Source organism: Lepidochelys kempii, chromosome 3 (genome assembly GCF_965140285.1).
Source record: "Lepidochelys kempii isolate rLepKem1 chromosome 3, rLepKem1.hap1, whole genome shotgun sequence".
Classification (NCBI taxonomy): domain Eukaryota; kingdom Metazoa; phylum Chordata; order Testudines; family Cheloniidae; genus Lepidochelys; species Lepidochelys kempii.
In genome coordinates this window covers 22,345,066-22,367,017 of record NC_136382.1, presented here as the reverse complement: position 1 = coordinate 22,367,017, position 21,952 = coordinate 22,345,066, and the positions used below count along the sequence as shown (strand labels likewise).

The 21,952-nt window shown below is 43.9% G+C and overlaps 1 protein-coding gene across 3 annotated transcripts in view; it reads right to left on the bottom strand.

Annotated features, from left to right (window-relative positions):
- Window positions 1-1,353: 1,353 nt before the first annotated feature.
- Window positions 1,354-21,952, bottom strand: part of HS1BP3 (HCLS1 binding protein 3) — a 78,270-nt gene continuing 57,671 nt past the window's right edge. For 2 of the 3 annotated variants that reach the window (XM_073335913.2, XM_073335912.2), the window contains exon 7: window positions 1,354-3,163. In XM_073335913.2, the coding sequence (XP_073192014.1) occupies window positions 2,932-3,163 (232 nt within the window). In that variant the 3' untranslated portion in view covers window positions 1,354-2,931. The remainder of the gene's footprint in view (window positions 3,164-21,952) is intronic. The other variant, XM_073335914.1, reaches the window with a different exon arrangement.

Sequence of the window (21,952 nt, the reverse complement as noted above, 5' to 3'; positions counted from 1 at the left end):
CCCTCCACACCCCAACACTCTGCCCCAGCCTGGAGCCCCCTCCTGCACCCAAACTCCCTCCCAGATCTTGCACCTCTCATCCCCTTCTGCACCCCAACCCCCTGCCCCAGGCTCAGCCCAGAGCCCCCTCCCACACTGCGAACCCCTCGGCCCCAGCCCAGAGCCCACACCCCCTCCCGAACCGCAACCCCTTACTCCAGCCCGGTGGAAGTGAGTGAGGGTGGAGGAGAGTGAGTGACGGAGAGGGGTGGGATGGAGCGAGTGGGGAGGAGTATTAGGCAAGGGGTGGGGCCTCAGGAAAGGGGCGGGGTAAATCCTGGGTTGCCCTTAAATTCCAAAAGTGATCTTGGGTGTAAAAAGGTTGGAGACCACTGATCTAAACAATTGCCTGTCCATCATCACTTTAGTGAATGGACACATCAGAGAGCCCTGTGTTTCTCTGTGGTATGCCACTCTTGTGTATTGTTTTTATTACCAAACAGCTGGAGATTACCATGTCTTCCTGAAAAACCTGACTCCAGAATCCTTGAGCATCCTGTTGAAAAAGAAAATTCTTTGATTGCAGAAGTTCTATTTAGGGGTTACTCTGCTGGAATTTATTCCTATATAGCTCTAAGAAAATGACATTTCTTGCAACAGTGAAGTGATACTTGGAAAATCTGTGATTTGTTATTCACCCCTCCGAACCAAGTAACTTTCATGATAGCTTCTAATTATATAAATTACAGGATACCATATGGTAGCATTTTCAAAAATGCTCTGCTGAACTCTTCTTCCACTGAAGTCAAAGGGACTGTAATTGTTAATTTTGAGGGAGCAGAGTTAGGCCAACACTGAGTGCTTTTTTTTTTTTTTAGTTTGTTGCCAACTCTACATAGCAGGAAGTCACCAGACAAACCTTGAAAAGTCACTAGATGTGGCTGTTTAAGCACTCAAAAGGAGTCAAAAATGCCACTAAACAAAATTTCCAGAGAATTCAACAGAGAATTATACACACACACATGCTTAGACAAGTATAGTCCCAAAATTATTCACAAGCAGCTCAATAGTGTTAATAAAAATCCATTTCATGCTCGTCTTATTACATTCTGTTGGACACCAAGTCAATATTCTGTCTCAACTGAGCATGTCCTCGGAAGGAATTGCATTCCAGGGCTTCTTGGGCTGAGATCACTATAATCTGCAGACGAGGAAAAAAAGTTTGTGGAGGCTAATTAAATATTTTGCTCAGATACTAATGGAAGCCACATAAAAACCATAGACAGAGTTCTATGTTCATCAGTAAGCTTTATCTGAACAGTGCTTCAATATTTTCTTATTTAAACACATATTTTACTGCACTCATATGGCAATAAAAATGGAACATTCATCACAGCTTAGGTAATTAGAACCCAACTTTCTACTCTCATCATCCCTTACTTTAGGATATAATAAAGAACAACAGTATTTACAGGTTAACATGTCATTTTATTATAGTGAATCTTATTTACATGGTTCAGATCTAATATTGATTTTTTTGTTCATTTAAACAAAAATGTACTTAATACATTATCTTTTGGAATAAAGTGAAAATTATTAATAGAGAACATGATAATTATTAAAAATATATTTTTAAAACGCTTTAGAAGCTATGATGTTATGCATTAAAAAGGCAGATCTGGGGTGTGTGACATGGCTTAAATATACTAGCATTTCACGGCTGGAGACCTTGCCTCCAGTCTGATTTAGTTCGCAGGTAAGATGCGTTCAGTGGTCTCAATTGAGGTTACAGACACTTGCCCAAATTATAATTCAGCACATTCAAGAAGAGAGCCCTAGCTCTGGAATAGGAGGGGCAGTGCAGGCTGCTGGTGAGGTGCTGGGTTAATTTCTTACTTTTCACGGGCACTAAAATTTCACCAAAATATACAGATTTTTTTTTAAAAAAATGTCTTATCACCCCAGAGTTGCTCTTGCCTGGCTATAAAAATTAAACAGATACCAAAGGGACCACCATTGAGCATCATTCCACTCCCATGTCTTTATAGGGATGGTCCCAAGCCCTGAAGTTTAGATCAGGAGAAAGATCCAAACTTCCTAAACATTTCAGTGTCTGTGTATCTACAGATGGCTTGAAATACAGCTCCAGTCATTTGCTAACTCTGCGCCATGTCCCTGTGCTGACTATCCGTAGTCAGAAAATCTGTACATAGATTTGCAGTGTCTAGCCTTGTTTCACTATTGCACTAGATCTCCCCTGAGCTGGAATTTGTGTACCTAAACAACCAATGGCCAGACATTGACACTATATGGCTGTATCTATCTGGGGGTAGGGACAACTTTCTCTGGGACAAAATGAGTGCCTGAATAAGGGAAGAACAGTCAGGCAACTTGGGATTTTAATCTCTCTCTGAGATACAATGGAGGCGGATTTTAGTGTATCCACAGAAGCACTGACTGGCTGCATCTCACTAAAATGACAGCAAGGGAGGGCAGGTTACTACAAGGATGGACAAAAGAAAAAGGATCACATTTCCAGTTAATTGAAACATACCGTCTCTTATTCAGCTAATGGAGGGAAGGGGGCCCCACCAGACTGTATTCATGCTTGTAGCCTCGGCTGTTTGCGTGAGCCCTTTCAGTCTAGTAATCAGTTATCCAATAATTTGATATGATTATAGTACACAGAATCTGTAGTGTTGTATATTTTTACACCTCTTAAAAAAAAAGCCTGAAAATATAAGACATTAGACCATAATTACACTGAGTAGAAACACATACTCTTTACCACTTAGAGCTTGTGAAATAATCAGACTTTCTGCTCTCCTAATCATGACAAGTTGGCAAATGTAGCGACAATGAAGAATTTGAGCTAACTCCTGCCTCCCTCACATAAGAGGTCAATGGCACTTGGATAAGGCAGCCTCAGAAGACAGAAAAGAAACAGACTCTTCAAAAGAGACTCATGTCTTGGTTGCTGATAGATTCATTGTCCTGAATGTACTGGAGAATGTCTACCTCGTCCATGGTTTGAATCTTGTCTTCTTTCAGCTTTGCTGGAGGGGCTGGACTAACATTGTTCTTAGTGGTGATTAATGGCTTCTTAAGCAATGCTGGTTTATGTGGCAGCCTGGGTTTTGGCTTGGAACTCTCTCTCCAGAGCCTCTCTAAATCCTCTTCAACCCTAAGGAAAGAAAATAAAAACACAAAAACATACATGACTCCTCATTGGAGCTGACTGGGAATTTTTTGACTAAAAATATTTTTCTTCAGAAAATGCCAATTCACTGAAACTGAAACTTAATGGGAAAGGGTTGATTTCAACATTTCCCATTCTGAAAATTCTGGAAACTTTGAAATTGTCACAGAAACCAGTAAAATGAGACACTAAATGAAAAGTTCCATTTTTTTAAATGTGAAATGACTTTTTATTTAGAAATGCAAGTTAATGTAGAATAAAGAAAAAGTTAAAAAAATTGAAATGGAAATAAAACCCTTTCCGTTGAACCAAACTGAAAATTTTTTTTCCTGTTCACAAAAGTTTGAGATTGATTTTTTGCCTCAATTTGGAATGGGAAAATATTTTTGAAATCTCACCATTTTTCACAGGACAGGTAAACTCTTTCCTGCCCAAGTCTGCTTCTCAGATGAACAAGATGAACTACATATCTAGCCTCTAACGCTGATCTGGATAAAGTTAACCACAGAATGGCTTGTTCACACATGCTCCTGTGAAACAGAAGGCTCTTTTGATCTGTGTGCACTATGCTTTTTTAGGGTAACTTTTCCCAACATTCTAATCAAATAATATTCAAACAACATCAAAACATAGAAGGAAAAATTAAAATAAATTACTGGAATTTATAGTGTCAATGGTATTTGTTCGGCTGGATTGAATGCTGTAGGTATTAGTGTGAGATTTCAGGGTGGGATCAAGCGCTCTACATTGGTCTAACTCTACTGCCGTTGAAGTCAGTGGCAAAACATGGGAGCAGGGTCAGTGCTGAACACTTTGAAAAATCTCATCTTTGATCATTCTGAAAGCTGCAGCTGGAAAGGCCCCTCCCCCCTTGGCAACAGGATGGGGGAAGTTCTGCCACGCACTGGGAGTGCTAGATTGATAGGGTGCACCCCTCTCTGCAGCAAACATGGCTCCCCAGAAGCAATATGCGCAGAGCAAGTGGAGATGGGGATAAGGGAAGGGGCAAAGCCAGAATCTTCTCTTCTGTGGGGATTCTCTGGTCCTCCTGCTAATGCTGTGACACCAGTGGCTAAAATGGGTTTGGCAGAGCAGCTCTGCAGCCACTTTACTGCCTGGGGTGGGCAAAGTTCCTTTTAATTGTGTCCCTTTTCACACTCTATGCTCGTTGGGTGGTGACCCGAGCCTTGGATTTGGTCCTTATCTCAGATTAGTTAGCCGGTATTTTGGCTCCCTGTAATGTCATTTATTCTTTGTTGTTCATATTTTCTCCACCCATGTATCTGTTCCTGTTGCGCTAGCTGATGGCTTTGGGATATACTGGGTGAAATCCTGGCTCCATCGACGTCAATGGTAAAACTCCCACTGACTTCAATAGGGCCAGAATTTCACCCCTAAAATATTTATTTACTGGTGTCCCCTAGCAGAGATTTAATAAGTCTCTCTACTAAGTACAGCAGAGCAATAAAGGAGCCATTTGCAGGTTATTAAACGCAAAGCAACGCTGAGGAGTCCCATAACCATAGAAGCAGTTTATTCTGCTTATGGCTCCAGCACCATGGCCATTATTCCACACAGGCAATAACAAAAGAAGAATCAACAAATCTGGGACGCTTCTCTCATCACATCATCCATCACAGTTACAATTCTATAAATATTTGAATTTTAAAATACCAGGTACTCAAAGAACTCCCTCGTCATTATTACTACTAGCAGAAATAGTATTAGTTTGCCTTTCCTGAAAGATACAACATAGAATTTCTGACTGCACTGCCTAAAGGAGTGGTTTTCAACCTGTTTTCATTTGCAGACCCCTAAAAAATTTCAAATGGAGATGTAGACCCTTTGGAAATATTAGACATAGTCTGCCGACCCCAGTGGTCTGGGGACCACAGGTTGAAAACCACTCGTGTAGAGTGAATCTAGTTGAACTTAACATCATTTGGACCATGCAATGGCTAAGTAGCACCTTGACCTTTCTATTTCACAAGGGTTTTTCAGCCTTTTAAGGTTGTTGGAACTTGGCTCCTTATTTGAAGTCAAACATTTTGACAACCCCTTACGTTTACTATAAAAGTAAAAGTGTATAAATGATAAGCCTATATAATACAACTACATTTGACCTCACAAACTTGGAAGGTGTTGTGAACCATGAAATAATTCTGAAAATTGTATTTTCTCTGCTTTAGATCGTAATAACATTTTCAATGCCTTGCAACCTCCCTGATTGCCTTCCATGTCCCGGTAGGAGTTACAGCTAGAGCAGGGCAAATAAATGATTTTTCTGTACAGTGGCAGTTCCAAAAAAATTGAAAATAAATTTGATTTCGGTTCAATCAAATCTGAAATGTATACAAATTTTGATTAGTCAAAAAAGTGCATTCTGGGTCTCCAGCATCCACTGTGAGCACCCTAACCAACGAGGTAAAGGTTATATGGTGGGGGGAAGAGGGAAGCAGCACCACTTTCACCTCTGGCTGTTTTGTGAATGGCTGAAAATGTTCATGTTCAATTTGTGAATAGTTTCAGGTCGACCAAAACTGCATTTTTGGTCAAATAAACTATTAGTTTGAAAAAATTTTCTCAGCTCTAGCAGTGACCCACCAGTTCAAAAACACCGTATGAAGGTATTGCTCCCCTTTCCACCACGCTCTGTCTGCCTGCCCATCCTTGAGTCAAACACATACATTGTTGTCTGCAGACTGGGGCCTCAGATTGTGAGCTCCAGGTCAGGAACTATATAGATTCATAGCTACTAAGGTCAGAAGGGACCATTATGATCATCTAGTCCGACCTCCTGCACAACGGCAGGCCACAGAATTTCATCCACCCACTCCTGCGAAAAACCTCTCACCTATGTCTGAGCTATTGAAGTCCTCAAATCGTGGTTTAAAGACTTCAAGGAGCAGAGAATCCTCCAGCAAGTGACCCGTGCTCCATGCTACAGAGGAAGGCTGTCTGAAAACCACCTAGCACATTGTGGGCAATACCACAGAACCAACCAACCAACAACTAATATTTATCATGCCCTGGGTTTTACTATCTTCATCTTAGATTATAAAAACGGAAAAAGCTTTATCATGTATGACTTTTTAAAAAATTATCAGCAAATTTCCTGTAAAATTTACACAGGATGTGTCTCCTCTTACCCCATTTCTCAATGTCCACATGTATTTTCTGTAATAATCTGTCTGCTAGCCTCACGGTGAGTCCCATTCCTAGAGGTATCCCTTTGCACAATGACAATTCTCTTTCATTTTTGACTGAATTAAATTCTAAAGCAGGCCACAATTAAATAATACATTTTCTGCATGAATATTCTTAGGCCATAAGGAAAAAGAGGCCCTGTGTTCACACAGTACAATGCAACAAATGAACCAGAAATATACAACCCACAAAGACGTAAAGGACAGAGAAAGACTATGGTACATCAAGGCTTTCCCCAATTATTTTCCCTTAGGCACTGAATTATATTTTCCTGTGTTAAATCAAAACAACACACCTTAATATACTGCGTGTGCAAACAAGAAGGGTTTGAGCTGTCATCCAAATTGACAAAAACAGAGTTGTTCATCTGTAATAATGAGGGTAAAAGTGGGATAAGATATTTAACTAGCTGTGCTGAGTGTTGCTCACATACACAGGATAGAGCTGATTGCTAACTTTAAGGTAGACAAGGACTTGACTTCCAGGAATATCTCAAAGTGATCTTGGGGTTTTCACTATCCTCTGCAGCATGGATCATGTACTAAGACTGGGAAGTGTATCCTCCACTCGACTGTAGGGTGAGCAGATGTCCTTGTTTTCATCAAAAGTTCTAAAGTAAAATTTTCAAAACCATCTAAGTGATTTAGGTGCCTAAATCACATTTTCAAGAGTGACATGCTCAGTTTTTTAAAAGTATTTAGGCATTACCGTGCTTAGCGTCACAATGCCTAACCGATTTAGGAGCCTATGTCTTATTTTCAGAAGTGACAGGCACTTGGGAGCCAAAATCCCATTGATGGTCAATAGGATTTAGGCTTCTAAATCAGCAAAAAGAACAGGAGTACTTGTGGCACCTTAGAGACTAACTTGCAACATTGAGTACAGCAACACCTAAATGCCTTTAAAAATCTGGGCCAGCACTTGGCAGCCTAAGCCTCACTGAAAGGCAATGGGACTTCAGAGTCTAAGTCACTTCAGTGTTTCTGAAAATTTTCCCCTAGTATCCCAGGCAGTTTAGTGAAGCCAGTTTCACCTCAGTTTCACTAGCTCTCGCCAGGTGTCCAGCCAGCTGCCTTTCCCACTCCCTTCTTCTCTCTGGCCTAGCTGTGCCTGTGCTCAAGATGCAAAGTATCGTTTGAATTATTAACATAGCAAATATGCGTAGACATTTGTAGCTGTCCAGCAGCTCAGAAGGGAAATTATTAAGGCGTTCAAAAAACTTTTTTTAAAAAAAATTAGAAATAGTTTCAAATAACAAACATAGGAAGCTTTTGAAAAGAAAATTTGAAAAAGAAGAAATTTGCAACTTTTTCATCTGCACTGAATCAGAGGAACCAAAGATTCACCTTGGTCTCTCTCACTCCTAGCTGATGCCATAAACTGGGATTCCCCGATGTCACATAGATGGCATGGTACTGAAAAGTTAATTAAGCTGGCATCAGCGTTCACCATTGCCATGGTCTAGTCAATACTTAGCTTAATGGAGTTCAGACAGTATGAACGAATGTCCAGATCAGGCAATTGGCTATCAACCTGCAAGTCTCTGCCAATTATGTTTCAAAACCACAGATATTATAATCTGAAGTAAATAACCCTGAATACCAGAGGGGATAGGAGAAGGGTCTGTGACGCTAGGCAAGGTTACTGAGACATGTGCAGTGTGGGTTGGTTTTTTTAAATAAAATCCCTTTCACTTCAACTCAGGGTAGAACAATCACAAAAGTCAGAGATGGAACAGACCTTTTCAGGCATGATCCAGCCAAGCACTTTAGCACCTGCTGAACTTTAAGAACGTGAGTAATCCCAGATGTTAGAGCTAAGAATGAGTTTAAGAGCATCAGGGCCCGAATGCTCAGGGCAGGACTGTTCAATACAGCGCGCCCTCTGGTGCTTTGTCAAATCTAATCTTAAAAATCTCTCACGGGACTGAGCCTCTAGCCTGTCACCCGGAAGACTATTCCCTATGCTAAAAAGCTATGACTGTGAGGAAACATTTCCTGATCCTTGGCCTAATTTCTTTTAATTTTTGTTAATTTCACCTCATCACACCTTAATCCTTTGGATACCCGAAACAATTCCTTCAGATACTTCTAGTCAGTAATCATATCCCCTAGGTTACACAACTGCCCTCCGTCATCCTTCAGTAAAGCTCTACACATAGAGCCAAACTCATCCTTGATGTAATTTCACTGACATCAGAATTGTTCCAGAGATAAATTTTACCCATTAGGGGAATATTCAGAGCTTTCCTCTGCCTTAGTGGCTTAGGTGGGTTTCTGCTGTGCAAGGGGAAGGATGAATAGAGAGGGAGGGGAAGGAGATTCCCTCTATATGACACCTTGCTCCATATAATCTTGCTGCATGGCAGAGCACAGGTGATGGGTAGGGGATGAGGAATGGTTCTGGGTGAGGCTAGACAGCCCACTGAGGTTACTTTTGATAGGAGCCTCTTTGGAGTGGTTGCCCAGGAACTTTGTGCCTGATGTTGATGGTGGGTTTCTCCTCCCTCTCTCATGCACCTGCCAAACACCCAGCCCAGCTACCCAAGCCAGGTACTTGGCTCTGGGTTTTCACCTTAACATCCTCTCCAGAATTTGTCACATCAGCCCTAAATCATGTTTGTATTACAGTCAGTTGAAAATATTGAACTGGAGATCAAACTGCTGCCACATATCCCCAGAACAGATTCCCTGTTCTCTGGTACACTATACAATAAGTAATAATTCTATCCCCTCCGCCCCCACTGCACAAATATTGAGTGAATAAGCAGCCTAGAGTGACAAAGGTCTGGCCATATACAATGCACACAGAGAGATCAGGTATAGATTTCAGGACCTCAAACTAAAATATAAAGGCTCGACTTGGTGCTTTCAGTGTTGTAGCTGGGTTGGTCCCAGGATATGAGAGAGACAAGGTGGGTGAGGTAATACCTTTCATTGGACCAACTTCTGTTGGTGAAACAGACAAGTTGTCGAGCTTCACAGAGTTCCTCTTCAAGTCCTGTAGGTCAAGGGTAACCATATTTTCCCCAAGGGAAAACGGGACACTCCCTGTCTGGCCCAAGCCCTCCCTGAGATCCCCCAGTCCCCACCACACTTGGGCCTGCCTGAGCCCTCCCTGCCTCCCGCCCACATGGGACCAGCCTGAGGTCCCCCTCCCCACCGGTGCCTGGGGCTGGCCCAAGCCACCCCGCTGCCCGCCTGCAACACGCCCCCGTCCGAGTCACCGCACCGCCATCCTGTGACATCCTCCCCACACCTGGTCCAAGCTCACCAGCAATGCCTCCCCCATCCCCCCGCTACCCTTCCTGCATGCACGGCCACATGGCTGGTGGTCCGAGCCCTCCCGCTGCATGTCCGCGCATGGGGCAGCCTGAGGTCTCCCTGCACACAGGATGGGGCAGCCTGCCCGCGCTGCTCTCTGTAGCCCTCCCTCCAGTGCAGGGCTGGTGTTATCACTGCCCCCCACACACACGCTCTTCCGTGCCCCACTAGGGGTTCCATGTGCGTGGGGGGGGGGGTCGGCTGTGAGGTGAAACACTGCTCACAGCCTGCTCCCACTGCCACAGGGCCAGCGGAGCCCCGCCATATGGAGGAGCAGGGATCCTCCCACCATGGGTAAGCAGGGACCCCCTTCTCCGCGGGCTGCCCCAGGCGGGGGCACACCGTGCTCTGGCTTCTCAGCCGTGCAAGGCGGGAGCTGATGACGGTGTGGCGGGAGTGCTGCCCAGGAGGTAAGGGGGGCGGTGGGACAGGAGCAGCAGCAGAAACGGGGAGGGGAGCAGCGGAGTTCAGGATGCTCCCAGGCGCGCTCTCACTGCCCATCCCCGGCACTGCTGCCACTGAGGAGGCAGCAAGGAAGATTCCGGCACCCGCTGGGGAGTGCAAAGAGGGGGGCATGGCTGCTTGCTGCCCCCCACTGCTGGCTGTGCTGCGATCCCCGAAAATAAGGGACAATTTGCCCGTATTTAACTAAAAGTCCAGACACTTGGAAGAAGGCTTAAAAACGGGACGTCTGGTCGCCCTATGTAGGTTGTCCTTTGTAGCTCGAAAGGTTGTCCGTTTCACCAACAGAAGTGGGTCCAATGAAAACTATTACTCACGTTGCTCTCCATTAAGTGTAGCATTTGTCAAGGTCAGACATTTTGTCCCCTCGAGGGCAGGAATACGCATGCCATTGACCAGTAACCTGGTTGGTTATTGTGACTTTCAGAAATTCTGACTCTCATCTGGAGTTGCACTTTAATCTTAGTTAGCTTTTGTCATAGCAGCTAAAATGTTTATCGCACAGTCTTAAAACACCAAACAATATATGGCCTCAGAATGCTGCTTAATAGAAATAATAATTTAAAAAAAAACCAGAACCTGATACCAGAGGACAGTTCAGTTTCAAACGGGTCTGGGAACTGGTAGTCCTAGATTTTGAAAGACATGGGTTAGCTAGAGATCTTTTACAGAGAAATATAGTATATAACGTGCAATCTTTGTCTCACAAGCCACTTTCAGTGCTGTTGTGCAAGTCAGAATGTCTGATGCTTTGTTGCTTGATTGTGAAAGACATGGTTAACAACAACGTAAAATGCCTTAGGCCAAGGTGGAACCAAGGACTTACATTTCTTGGCAAGTAAATGAATTGTTACCATGCATAACTATCACATTTAACTCAGAGCTGGGGGATGGGGGGGGGGGGAATGAAACCTAGCAACAGCATGGAGCTCTTCTCACAGGAAAAAAAAAGAAAACATTTGTTTAAAAGATTATAGGGCACAGATATCCAGCTAATGAATTCTTCTCCCAAAGTCTGACTTCTCTTGGAAAAGGAGCACTGTAGTGTTTGAAATTCTTGTCATAATAACGTGCTTATTCAACTACAGTGCAGATTCTAAGTAGTAATGGAAAATATCATTTTTTTCCTGGAATAAAAAAGTATCTCCTATTAAAAATAAAAGGCTTATAACAAATTCAGCTGTGTGAGGTTAAAGCTGAGATGTGAATTTTGAAAGGGAGAAGGATTTTATGTAGAGAAACAGATAATGCTGTCATCACACTGACCAGTCTGTTTGTTCCTCCACCTGGTGTCTGTCTTGCCTATTTAGACTGCAAGCAGGGCTGGTGCAAGGATGTTTTGCGGCCTAAGCGAAACTTCCACCTTGTACCCCCCCTCTGCCCTGAGGCGCCCCCCCCGCCCTGAAGCACCCCCCCCCCGCTGCAGCTCCCCTCTGCCCTGAGGTGCCCCCCCTGCGGCAGCTCCCTGCCGCCCCCTCTCCCTTCAGGGAGCTGTGCAGCAACTCCCCTCGGCCTGGGGAGCCATGTGGCAACTCCCCGCTCCAGCTCACCTCTGCTCTGCCTCCTCCCCGAGCACGCCGCCGCTTCTCCTGCCTCCCAGGCTTGCAGCGCCAATCAGCTGTTTGGCACGCAAGCCTGGGAGGGAGAGAAGCAGAGCGGGACGGTGCACTCACAGGAGGAGGCGGAGCAGAGGTGAGCTGGGGCCCTGTGTGCCGCCCCCCAACCCCCACCATTACTTGCTGCAGACGGCCCTCCCCGCGCCCCTCTGCCCCAGTTCACCTCCGGTCCACTTCCTCCCCAGAGCGCGCTTTTGGCCACCCCCAACCACTTGGTGCCCTGGGAGACTGCCTAGTTCACCTAATGGTTGCACCGGCCCTGACTGCAAGCTCTTCAGGGCAGGCAGGGCAGTTCCATTCATTCTCATAAGAACATAAGTACTGGGTCATACTGGGTCAGCCCATCTAGCCCAGTATCCTGTCTTCTGACAGTGGCCAATGCCAGGTGCTTCAGACGGAATGAACAGAACAGGTAAGCATCAGGTGATCCATCCCCTGTCACCAACTCCCCCATCCTGGCTAATAGCCATTGATGGACCTATCCTCCATGAATTTATCTCGTTCTTTTTTAAACCCTGTTATAGTCTTGACCTTCACAACATCCTCTGGCAAAGAGTTCCACAGGCTGACTGCGTGTTGTGTTAAAAAATACTTCTTTTTGTTTGTTTTAAACATGCTGCCTATTAATTTCATTTGCTGACCTCTAGTTCTTGTGTTATGAGAAGAAGTAAATAACACTTCCTTCTTTACTTTCTCCATACCAGTCATGATTTTATAGACCTCTATAATATCCCCCCTTAGTCATCCCTTTTCCAAGCTGAAAGGTCCCCATCTTATTAATCTCTCCTCATATGGCAGCCGTTCCATACCCCTCATCATTTTTGTTGCCCTTTTCTGAACCTTTTCCAATTCCAATAAAACTTTTTTGACATGGGGCGACCACATCTGCACGCAGTATTCAAGATATGGGCGTACCATGGATTTATACAGAGGCAATATATTTTCTGTCTTATTATCTATCCTTTTCTTAATGATTCCCAACATTTTGTTTGCTTTTTTGACTGCTGCTGTACATTGAGTGGATGTTTTCAGAGAACTATCCATAGTGATCTTTTTTGAGGTGGGGCAACCACATCTGCATGCGATATTCAAGATAAGGGTGTACCATGGATTTATATAGAGCAGGGCTGCCAAGCGATTAAAAAAATTAATCACAATTAATTGCACGATTAAAAAATTGTGATTAATTGTGTGATTAATCACATTAAACAATAATGTTATTTTTGGATGTTTTCTACATTTTCAAATATACTGATTTCAATTACAACACAGAATACAAAGTGTACAGTGCTCACTTTACATTTAATTTTTATTACAAATATTTGCACTGTAAAAAACAAAAGAAATAGTATTTTTCAATTCACCTCATACAAGTACTGTAGTTCAATCTCTTTATCATGAAAGTTGAACTTACAAATGTAGAATTATGTACCAAAAATAACTGCACTGAAAAATAAAACAATGTAAAACTTTAGAGACTACAAGTCCACTCAGTCCTACTTCAGCCAATCGCTCAAACAAACTTGGCTACAATTTGCAGGAAATAATGCTGCCTGCTTCTTGTTTACAGTGTCACCTGAAAGTGAGAACAGGCATTTGCATGGCACTGTTCTAGCCGGCATCGCAAGATATTTATGTGCCAGATGCGCTAAAGATTCATATGTCCCTTCATCTTCAACCACCATTCCATCTGACATGCATCCATGCTGATCATGGGTTTTGCTTGATAACAATCCAAAGCAGAGCAGACAGATGTATGTTCATTTTCATCATCTGAGTCAGATGCCACCAGCAGAAGGTTGATTTTCTTTTTTGGTGGTTCGGGTTCTGTAGCTTCCGCATCTGAGTGTTGCTCTTTTAAGACTTCTGAAAGCATGCTCGACACCTTGTCCCTCTCAGATTTTAGAAGGTACTTCAGATTCTTAAACCTTGGGTTGAGCGCTGTAGCTATTTTTAGAAATCTCATACTGGAATCTTCTTTGCATTTTGTCAAATTGGCTGTGAAAGTGTTCTTAAAACGAACATGTGCTGGGTCATCATGAAATATATGGCAGAATGCAGATAAAACAGAGCCGAAGACATACAGTTTTCCCCCAAGTAGTTCAGTCAAAAATTTAATTAACACATTATTTTTTAATGACCATCATCAGCATGGAAACATATCCTCTGGAATGGTGGCTGAAGCATGAAGAAGCATACGAATATTTTGCATATCTGGCACATAAATACCTTGCAACGCGTTTACAACAGTGTCATGCAAATGCCTGTTCTCACTTTTAGGTGACATTGTAAACAAGAAGCAGGAAGCATTATCTCCTGCAAATTGTAACCAAGTTTGTTTGTCTGAGCAATTTGCTGAAGCAGGACTGAGTGGACTTGTAGGCTCTAAAGTTTTACATTGTTTTGTTTTTGAGAGCAGTTATGTGACAAAAACAAAATCTACATTTGTAAATTGCACTTTCATGATAAAGAGATTGCACTATAGTATTTGTATGATGTGAATTGAAAAATACTATTTCTTTTATCATTTTTACAGTGCAAATACTTGTAATAAAAATAATAATATAAAGTGAGCACTGTACACTTGGTATTGTGTTGAAATAGAAATTAATATATTTGAAAATGCAGAAAAACATCCAAAAATATTTAATAGATTTAAATTGGTATTCTATTGTTTAACAGTACGATTAATTGCGATTAATTTTTTGAGTTAATCATGTGAGTTAACTGCGATTAATTGACAGCCCTAATATAGAGGCAGTATGATATTTTCTGTCATATTATCTATCCCTTTCTTAACGATTCCCAATATTCTGTTAGCCTTTTTGACTGCCGCTGCACATTGAGTGGACGTTTTCAGACAACTATCCACAATGACTCCAAGATCTCTCTGAGTAGTAACAGCTAATTTAGACCCCACCATTTTATATGTATAGTTGGGATTATGTTTCCCAATGTGCATTACTTTGCATTTATCAACAGTGAATTTCATTTGCCATTGCCTCCTATACATTCTGGGGCTACCCAGAGTGTGTTGCCCTGCAGGACCTTGGGGTTATGAGGTTTCAGGCCTCCAGTCCACTTGGAAGCCCCGGAGGGCAGGAAAGAGTGAATGAAGCCACAGTGCCAGAACCCAGGGGGAGGTACCTCATCCAGGTTCCCCCATCACCACCACACACACTTGCTAAGAGTCCAGGAAAGCTGACCTCAGAGGAGGTCTTTTAATAAGAACAACAAATATGCATGGTAGGGAGGAGCCGTGTTGGAGTGGACAGGGGGATTTTGTGGCAAAGCAAAAGCCTTGTGGTATGTGGAAAATTATCTAAATCAGGGGTGGGCAAACTACGGCCCGCAGGCCGTTTTAATCTGGCCCTTTTGCTCCCGCTGTGGAGCGGGGCTTGCCCTGGTCCAGCGCTCCAGCAGGGAAGCAGGGTGGGGGCCTCTCCATGTGGCTCCCGGAAGCTGCGGCATGGCCCCCCTCCGGCGCTCCAGATGAGAAGCAAGGTTGGGGGCCGCTCCACGCAGCTCCTGAAAGCAGCAGCACAGCCTCACTCCGTCTCCTACACGTAGGAGCAGCCAGGAGGCTCCGCTCTGCACGCTGCCCCCACCCCAAGCACCACTCCCGCAACTCCCATTTGCCAGGAACTTCGGCCAATGGGAGCTGCAGGGGTGGCGCCTGCGGACGGGACAGCGCGCAGAGCCGCCTGGCTGCGGCTCCACATAGGAGCCGGAGGAGGGACATGGCCGCTGCTTCTAGGAGCTGCTTGAAGTAAGCGCCGCCTGGAGCTTGCACCTCTTAGCCTCTCCCCGTGCCCCAACCCCCTGCCCCAGCTATGATCCCCCTCCCACCCTCCAAACCCTCAATCCCAGCCCAGAGCACCATCCTACACCCCAAACTCCTCATCCCCAGCCCCACCCCAGAGCCTGCACCCCAGCCGGAGCCTTAACCCCCTCCCGACACCCCACTCCCCCACCCCAGCCCGGAGCCCCCTCTTGCACCCTGAACTCCTCATTTCTGGCCCCGCCCCAAAGCCTGCACCCCCAACCAGAGCCCTCACCCCCTCTCGCACCCCAACCCCAATTTTGTGAGCATTCATGGCACGCCATACAATTTCTATTCCCAGATGGGGCCCTCGGGTCAAAAAGTTTGCCCACCCCTGATCTAAATGGAGATAATCTGATTAGAGCCTTTTAAAGTTCCCCCGCTGCTAATATAAAGTGTTTTCTTTGTTCATAATAAGTCTTTCTTTGTTCATAATAATTTTTCGTATTTCATTTTTAACGCTTTCAGAGAGAATGTGGAGTCTTCACAGTTTGTGCTGTTGGAAGGAGAGATTATAAATGCTCCTTTATGTTGTGACATAAACAGCCCACACTTATTTTACCATTCGTCATCTGTAATGGAGTTCTTTCACTCTGAGAGTGTTTTCTAAACCTTTCCTCATTTTTTTTGCTCTCCTCTGGACTCTCTCCAATTAGTCCATATTTTTCCTAAAGTCTGGTGCCTAAAATTGGAAACAGGACTCCAGCTGAGATCTCACCAGTACTGAGTTGAGTGGAACAATTAGCTCCCATGTTTTACATACGATACTCCTGTTAATACTTCACAGAATGATATTAGCCTTTTTTTCATAACTGCATCACGTCGCTGAATCATATTCAACTGGTGATCCACTATAACCCCCAGTTCCATTTTAGCAGTACTACCACCTAGCCAGTTATTCCCCCACATTGGGGAATTTGATTTTTTGGGCATTTGATTTTTTCCTTCCTTAGTGAAGTACTTGGCACTTGTCTTTATTGAATTTCATCTTGTTGAATTCAGACCAATTTGCCAATATATCAAGAACCCCCTTTTGAGTTCTAATCCTGTCCTCTAAAGAGCTAGCACCTCTCCCAGCTTGGTGTCATCTGCAAATTTCACAAGCATGCTCTCCACTTCATTATCCAAGTCATTAATGAAAATGTTGAGTACCAAACCAAGGACTGACTCCAATATGCCCCCTCCCCCCAGTCTGACAGCTAACCATTGATAACTACTCAGAGTATGGTTTTCCAGTTGTGTACCTACTTTACAGTAATTTAATCTAGACCACATTTCCCTAGTTTGCTTATTAGAATGTCACGTGGGACTGTATCAAAAGCCTTACTAAAATCAAGATACATCACGTCTACTGCTTACCCCATCCAGTAGACCAGTAAGCCTGTCAAAGAAGGAAATTAGTTTGATTTGGCTTGACTTGTTCTTGACAAATAGCTATTAGCAAACTGGCTATTCCTTATCATCCTATTATCCTCTAGATGCTTACAAACTGATTGGTTCATAATTTGTTCCAGTATCTTTCCAGGTATCAAAGTTAAGATGACTGGTCTATAAGTCCCCAGGCCCTCTATGTTCCCCTTTTTAAAGATAAGTACTATGTTTGCCCTTCTCCAGTTCTCTGGGACCTCAGGTGTCCTCCATAAGGGTCACCTCACATATCCTCCACAGGGGTGACTTCTAGTGCTTTTTCAGAATCCACCGAGTACCTTCTTACTACAAGGTCCCCTACAGAAGGCTGAAGGGCTGCCTCCTTCTCCGCTGCCCCACATCTCTGGCCCACTGACGGATCGGTTGTTGCTCCTACCTCAACCCCAGGTGGCTAGAAAGAGGTCTCTGCTCCACTTTCAGAGGGGAGCAGGACTGTAAGTATGTCAGGGCTGAGGCTGACTTTATTTTTGTGTCCTGAAACCACAGAGGCATTGCCCCTGTTAAACAAATAACAAGAATAAGTGAGGGATGGAGAGCATGGGAGACAGGAACATCACAGGTCACTATGGGGGAGGGACCCATGGAACAATCAAGTCCATGATTTTATCAACATTTGCCGAAAATCAGTCATGATTTTTTTGCAAACATTTCTATGGCAAACCACTAGCCCTGCTCAGGAGCGAGGACAAGATATTGACACATATCACCAGCCCCTGCATGAGGCATGGAGACACACTGTACAGCTAGTTGAAGACTTTTCAACAAAAAAAGGCATTTTTTGACCAGTGCCAGCGAATTGCTGAGCTGCCTGGGACACAGCATTAGGTGGGTGGGAAGTTAACTTACAGCAGTAATTTAAATATCTTGGGGGAGCCCTTCAAACACTGGCCTCACTCTGCTCCCACTAAAGTCAACAGGGATGTTACTAATGACTTCATTTAGAACAAAGATAGGCCAACGGTGAGCGCTTTGAAAATCCTACCCTGTGTCTTTCCCTCGTCCAGTGCCTGGGATGACTTCACTATTAATGGACTATGTACAAGGGACAAAAAGCACACGTAGTGCAGTCATTCAAGCTAGGGAGGTGGTAGAATCTCCTTCCTTAGAGGTTTTTAAGGTCAGGCTTGATAAAGCCCTGGCTGGGATGATTTAACTGGGAATTGGTCCGGCTTCGAGCAGGGGGTTGGACTAGATGACCTTCTGGGGTCCCTTCCAACCCTGATATTCTATGATTCTATGATTCTAAGCGCTCATGTTCAAAAGAGATGACAGACCTTAAGGTATGTCAACACTGCAATAAAAGACCCACAGCACAGCCTGAGCCCAAATGTCTACACTACAATTTTATAGCCCTGCAGCCCGAGGCCTGCAAGTCCGAGTCAGCTGACCCAAGCTCTGAGACTCGGTACTGTGGGTTTTTTATAACCGTGCAGACATACCCTAAGAGACCCTGGCCATGTTCTGCTGCAGTGAAAACTGGCAGTTGAGAGGCTCTCTCCTGTTGGTACACTGAGAGGACCATTTACAGTCAGTCAACCAAACACCATCAAAGAGATACAGGAAAAACAACAAATAGAGTTTAGGTGGATTCAGAATGGTCAAATGGACGCCCCTCTCCCACATTAAATATCCTGACAAAATTTTCAAGAGAAACAAAAAGAAAAAACCACTAGCAGCAGATCCCACAAATCTCTACACTTGCAGAGAATGTCTAATCAACATCTGAACCATCTACAGCCACTTGCTTATATGCAAACCAAACTTGCAGGTGACACTCTCCAACTGCCAGTGGTGGCTAGATTCAGCTTTCAACTTACATGACCCAAAGGGAGAGAGAAAAACATACACAAGTGCAGCCCCCAAACTGTGACCCATGGTAGTATAGGAGGCCACATGGTGCAGTCTCCTCCCCCTCCTTTCCAGCTCCTTCTACAGACCTCTGGGTTCTTCAATGTATGGGAGATGTAGGGGCCTGCGAAAGTGGGTGGAAAGGAGGAGGAGGTGCCAATCTATCTACTTTTACTAGGAGCTACTGCTACACAGGAGGAGAAAGCAGCAGCTGCTCTCTGTGACCAAAGCCCCCAGTGGGACGGGAGTTATTAATCTTTTTAAATCATAATCATTTTCCATATTAACAATAATCTGACTATGACACACAATCCTTGTGGGAAAGTATCTGCAGGGAGTAGGAACCTCAAAGGGGGTTTCCCAATGGAGTCCATTTAGTTACATACATATACTGAGGGCATTGGGTTTACTTGCTTAATGTAATAAAGTACAAAACAAGGGATCTGCTGTTCTCTTGATTTATGGAAAAGTTATGTGGATAAATCCCTTGGTGTTCACAAGAGAACAGACCCCAAGCTTCACAACAAGTCAATGTAGGGCTAAAATCTAATCTCAGATAAGTGGGCATGTACTGGCATGGTCTTGAGTACACCACCACTGGGCATACATGTGTGAGCTGTCCTCCACATAGTCTGTTAGTGGTTACTACAAGAGGGGGGAAATCAGGACATTTTGTTTGTATTCACAGTTTTAGAATACAGTCATTCTTCACTGATGCTTGTGCTTAGTACAGTATATCCTTTAATCATACTATCCTACACTAAATGTATCTGTCTGGTCTAAGGCAAGCTATTTGCAAGGATCTTGACTTCAGGACCTCACTTAGGTTATGGTACTGACTTGATTTCAGGCTTCCTTTGCTCCATTTTTCATTTCAAGGGGCACTCGTAGATGGTTTTAGGCCTTGCGTTTGCGCTCTCTAAAATGGGTTTTCAAAATAGCTTCAAGTATATATAATATGATGAGACAACTATGCCTTTTTCAAAGGTGACCTGCAGATCAATATTAAGTGTATGTTGTGTGCTGCATGCACTAAACAACAAGGGCAAAAGAGCTGTTCACCTCATGTGGTTTTTAACCTCTCCTCCCCTTTCCTTCTCCACTGTACTTCCCACTATTTCATATCCCACCCCGTGGAGTTTCTTTTTCCAAAGTGATGCTCCGGGTTGTGATGTCACAGAGACTCCCTTATTCCCACTGGGGAACAAAGATTTGGTAGAAGACTCAGGAAAGTCCTTTTAAAAAATATTTTATATCCCACAAGGATTTGGAGAGATATATATTAAGATCCCTGTCTGACCTCCTCTGTCCCTACCCCAATATGCCAGCTCCAGCAAGGTTTGCAGTAGCTGGGATGCAATGCTTGTTGATGTATCTGGAGGGGCTGATTGGAATTCTGGAACTAATGGGGTGGGATGGGGAGTAAGTTCAAGGCCACTTGTGCACTGAGTGGTCTCTGGACTCTGTTTAAATAATTCAGTATTTCACCCTTCATTAGATCCTTACACAGATATCAGTTTCTTGAACTCTAACACAAACTTTGTCAAAAAATAAATCCTGCTGCAGTTTTGGGCACCGAACTTGAGACAACTTGGGGCTGGATTTTCAGAAGTGCCATGAGGTGCAGTGGAATGCAATGGGAGCTGAAGATAATCTGTGCTTCCAGAATCAGGCCACAAGTGTCACTAGTTCGGCATCAAAAATTGAGGTACCCAGAATCAGCGACTACTTGTGAAAGTTAAGCTACAAAGGCTTCTGGCTTCACAGATAAATTCTCTTTGGGGCGAAAAGAAGAACTCCACTAGGTTAAGACAGCAGGATCTCATTTGTCACCTCACATCGTCCCTGTTCTATTTTGCTTCCCATCAGGTCCATAATCAGACTCCAACATTTCTATGTTTTTCAGGTTCTCTGCTAATTTCCATCCTTCATTATTTCTCTTCTTCCAATAGCTCTTCCTTATTCCTGCTATTTCTCTCCGTTCAGTTTACCTGCTCTGCGCTATATCCATAGGGCACTATCTTTCTACATCCCTACCAGGAATAAGATTTGTCTCTAGATCAAGAGCGATTCCCATGCCATTTTCCAGTTGGGTCACACACTTGATTTTCTGCTGGGCTACACCTACTCATTTACAACTGAATGTTGGCACTGCCAGCTGCTGAAGGCATTGATGCTGGCACCGTGACAACTCAGGGGGAAAAAACAGTCATAACTTAAAGAATTAGTATCTTCTCCCTCTTCTGTCATTATCACCAGCTCTGGCAATTGATCAACTGTCACTATCTTCTTCAACACCAAATCTATATAAGGGCATAATCTGCCAGTCGAAGAGCGGGCTTCAGGGTCCTCTTTCACTGTGACTGAGCAGGGAAGACTGCGTAATTTGAAATGCAATAATATGACAAATGGTCAGGCTCTTTCCACTGCTTTCATGGCTAATGGAGGAATTGCACTAAATAAGGCACTTTTGTTCTAGTCATATCACCAATTTAGGTCAAGCGTTTTATGCCTAGATTAACAGCACAGAATAAAGCAGACATGAAAAGCTGAGAATGTGTGTGTTCACTCCCAACGTGCCACCTCAGTAAATCAAGTTATGTCTTGCCACATCATGTCTTGTAAATATCAGATGTGCCCCCAAAGTGTAAGAGGAGATGGCATATAACCTAACTTAACTGCTGCATAAATTAAGCCAGGTATTTCTGCTGTGATATGTTAGTACTAAGGCATTTTGTATAAACAATGGAGGCTGCAAAACTACCAGCTCCAAGGGATTAAGAACACACATCAGAATTTTTTCATCTCTACTCAGGACTGGTTACTAAAGTAGGATACTAAAAAGCTGGTTAGTAACTAATAACATGAGCGAAAAGGTGGTTCCGCAGCTAGGGGGCCAGAGTGGGACTCAGGAGACCCACATTCGACTCCTTGTACTCCCACACACTTCCCATGGGACCTTATTTTTTCTGAGCCTTAATTCCCGATTTATAATGAGGGAATGATCGGAGCAGCAAAACTACCTCAACAGGAGTACTGTGAGGATAAATACATTGAGAGGCACTCA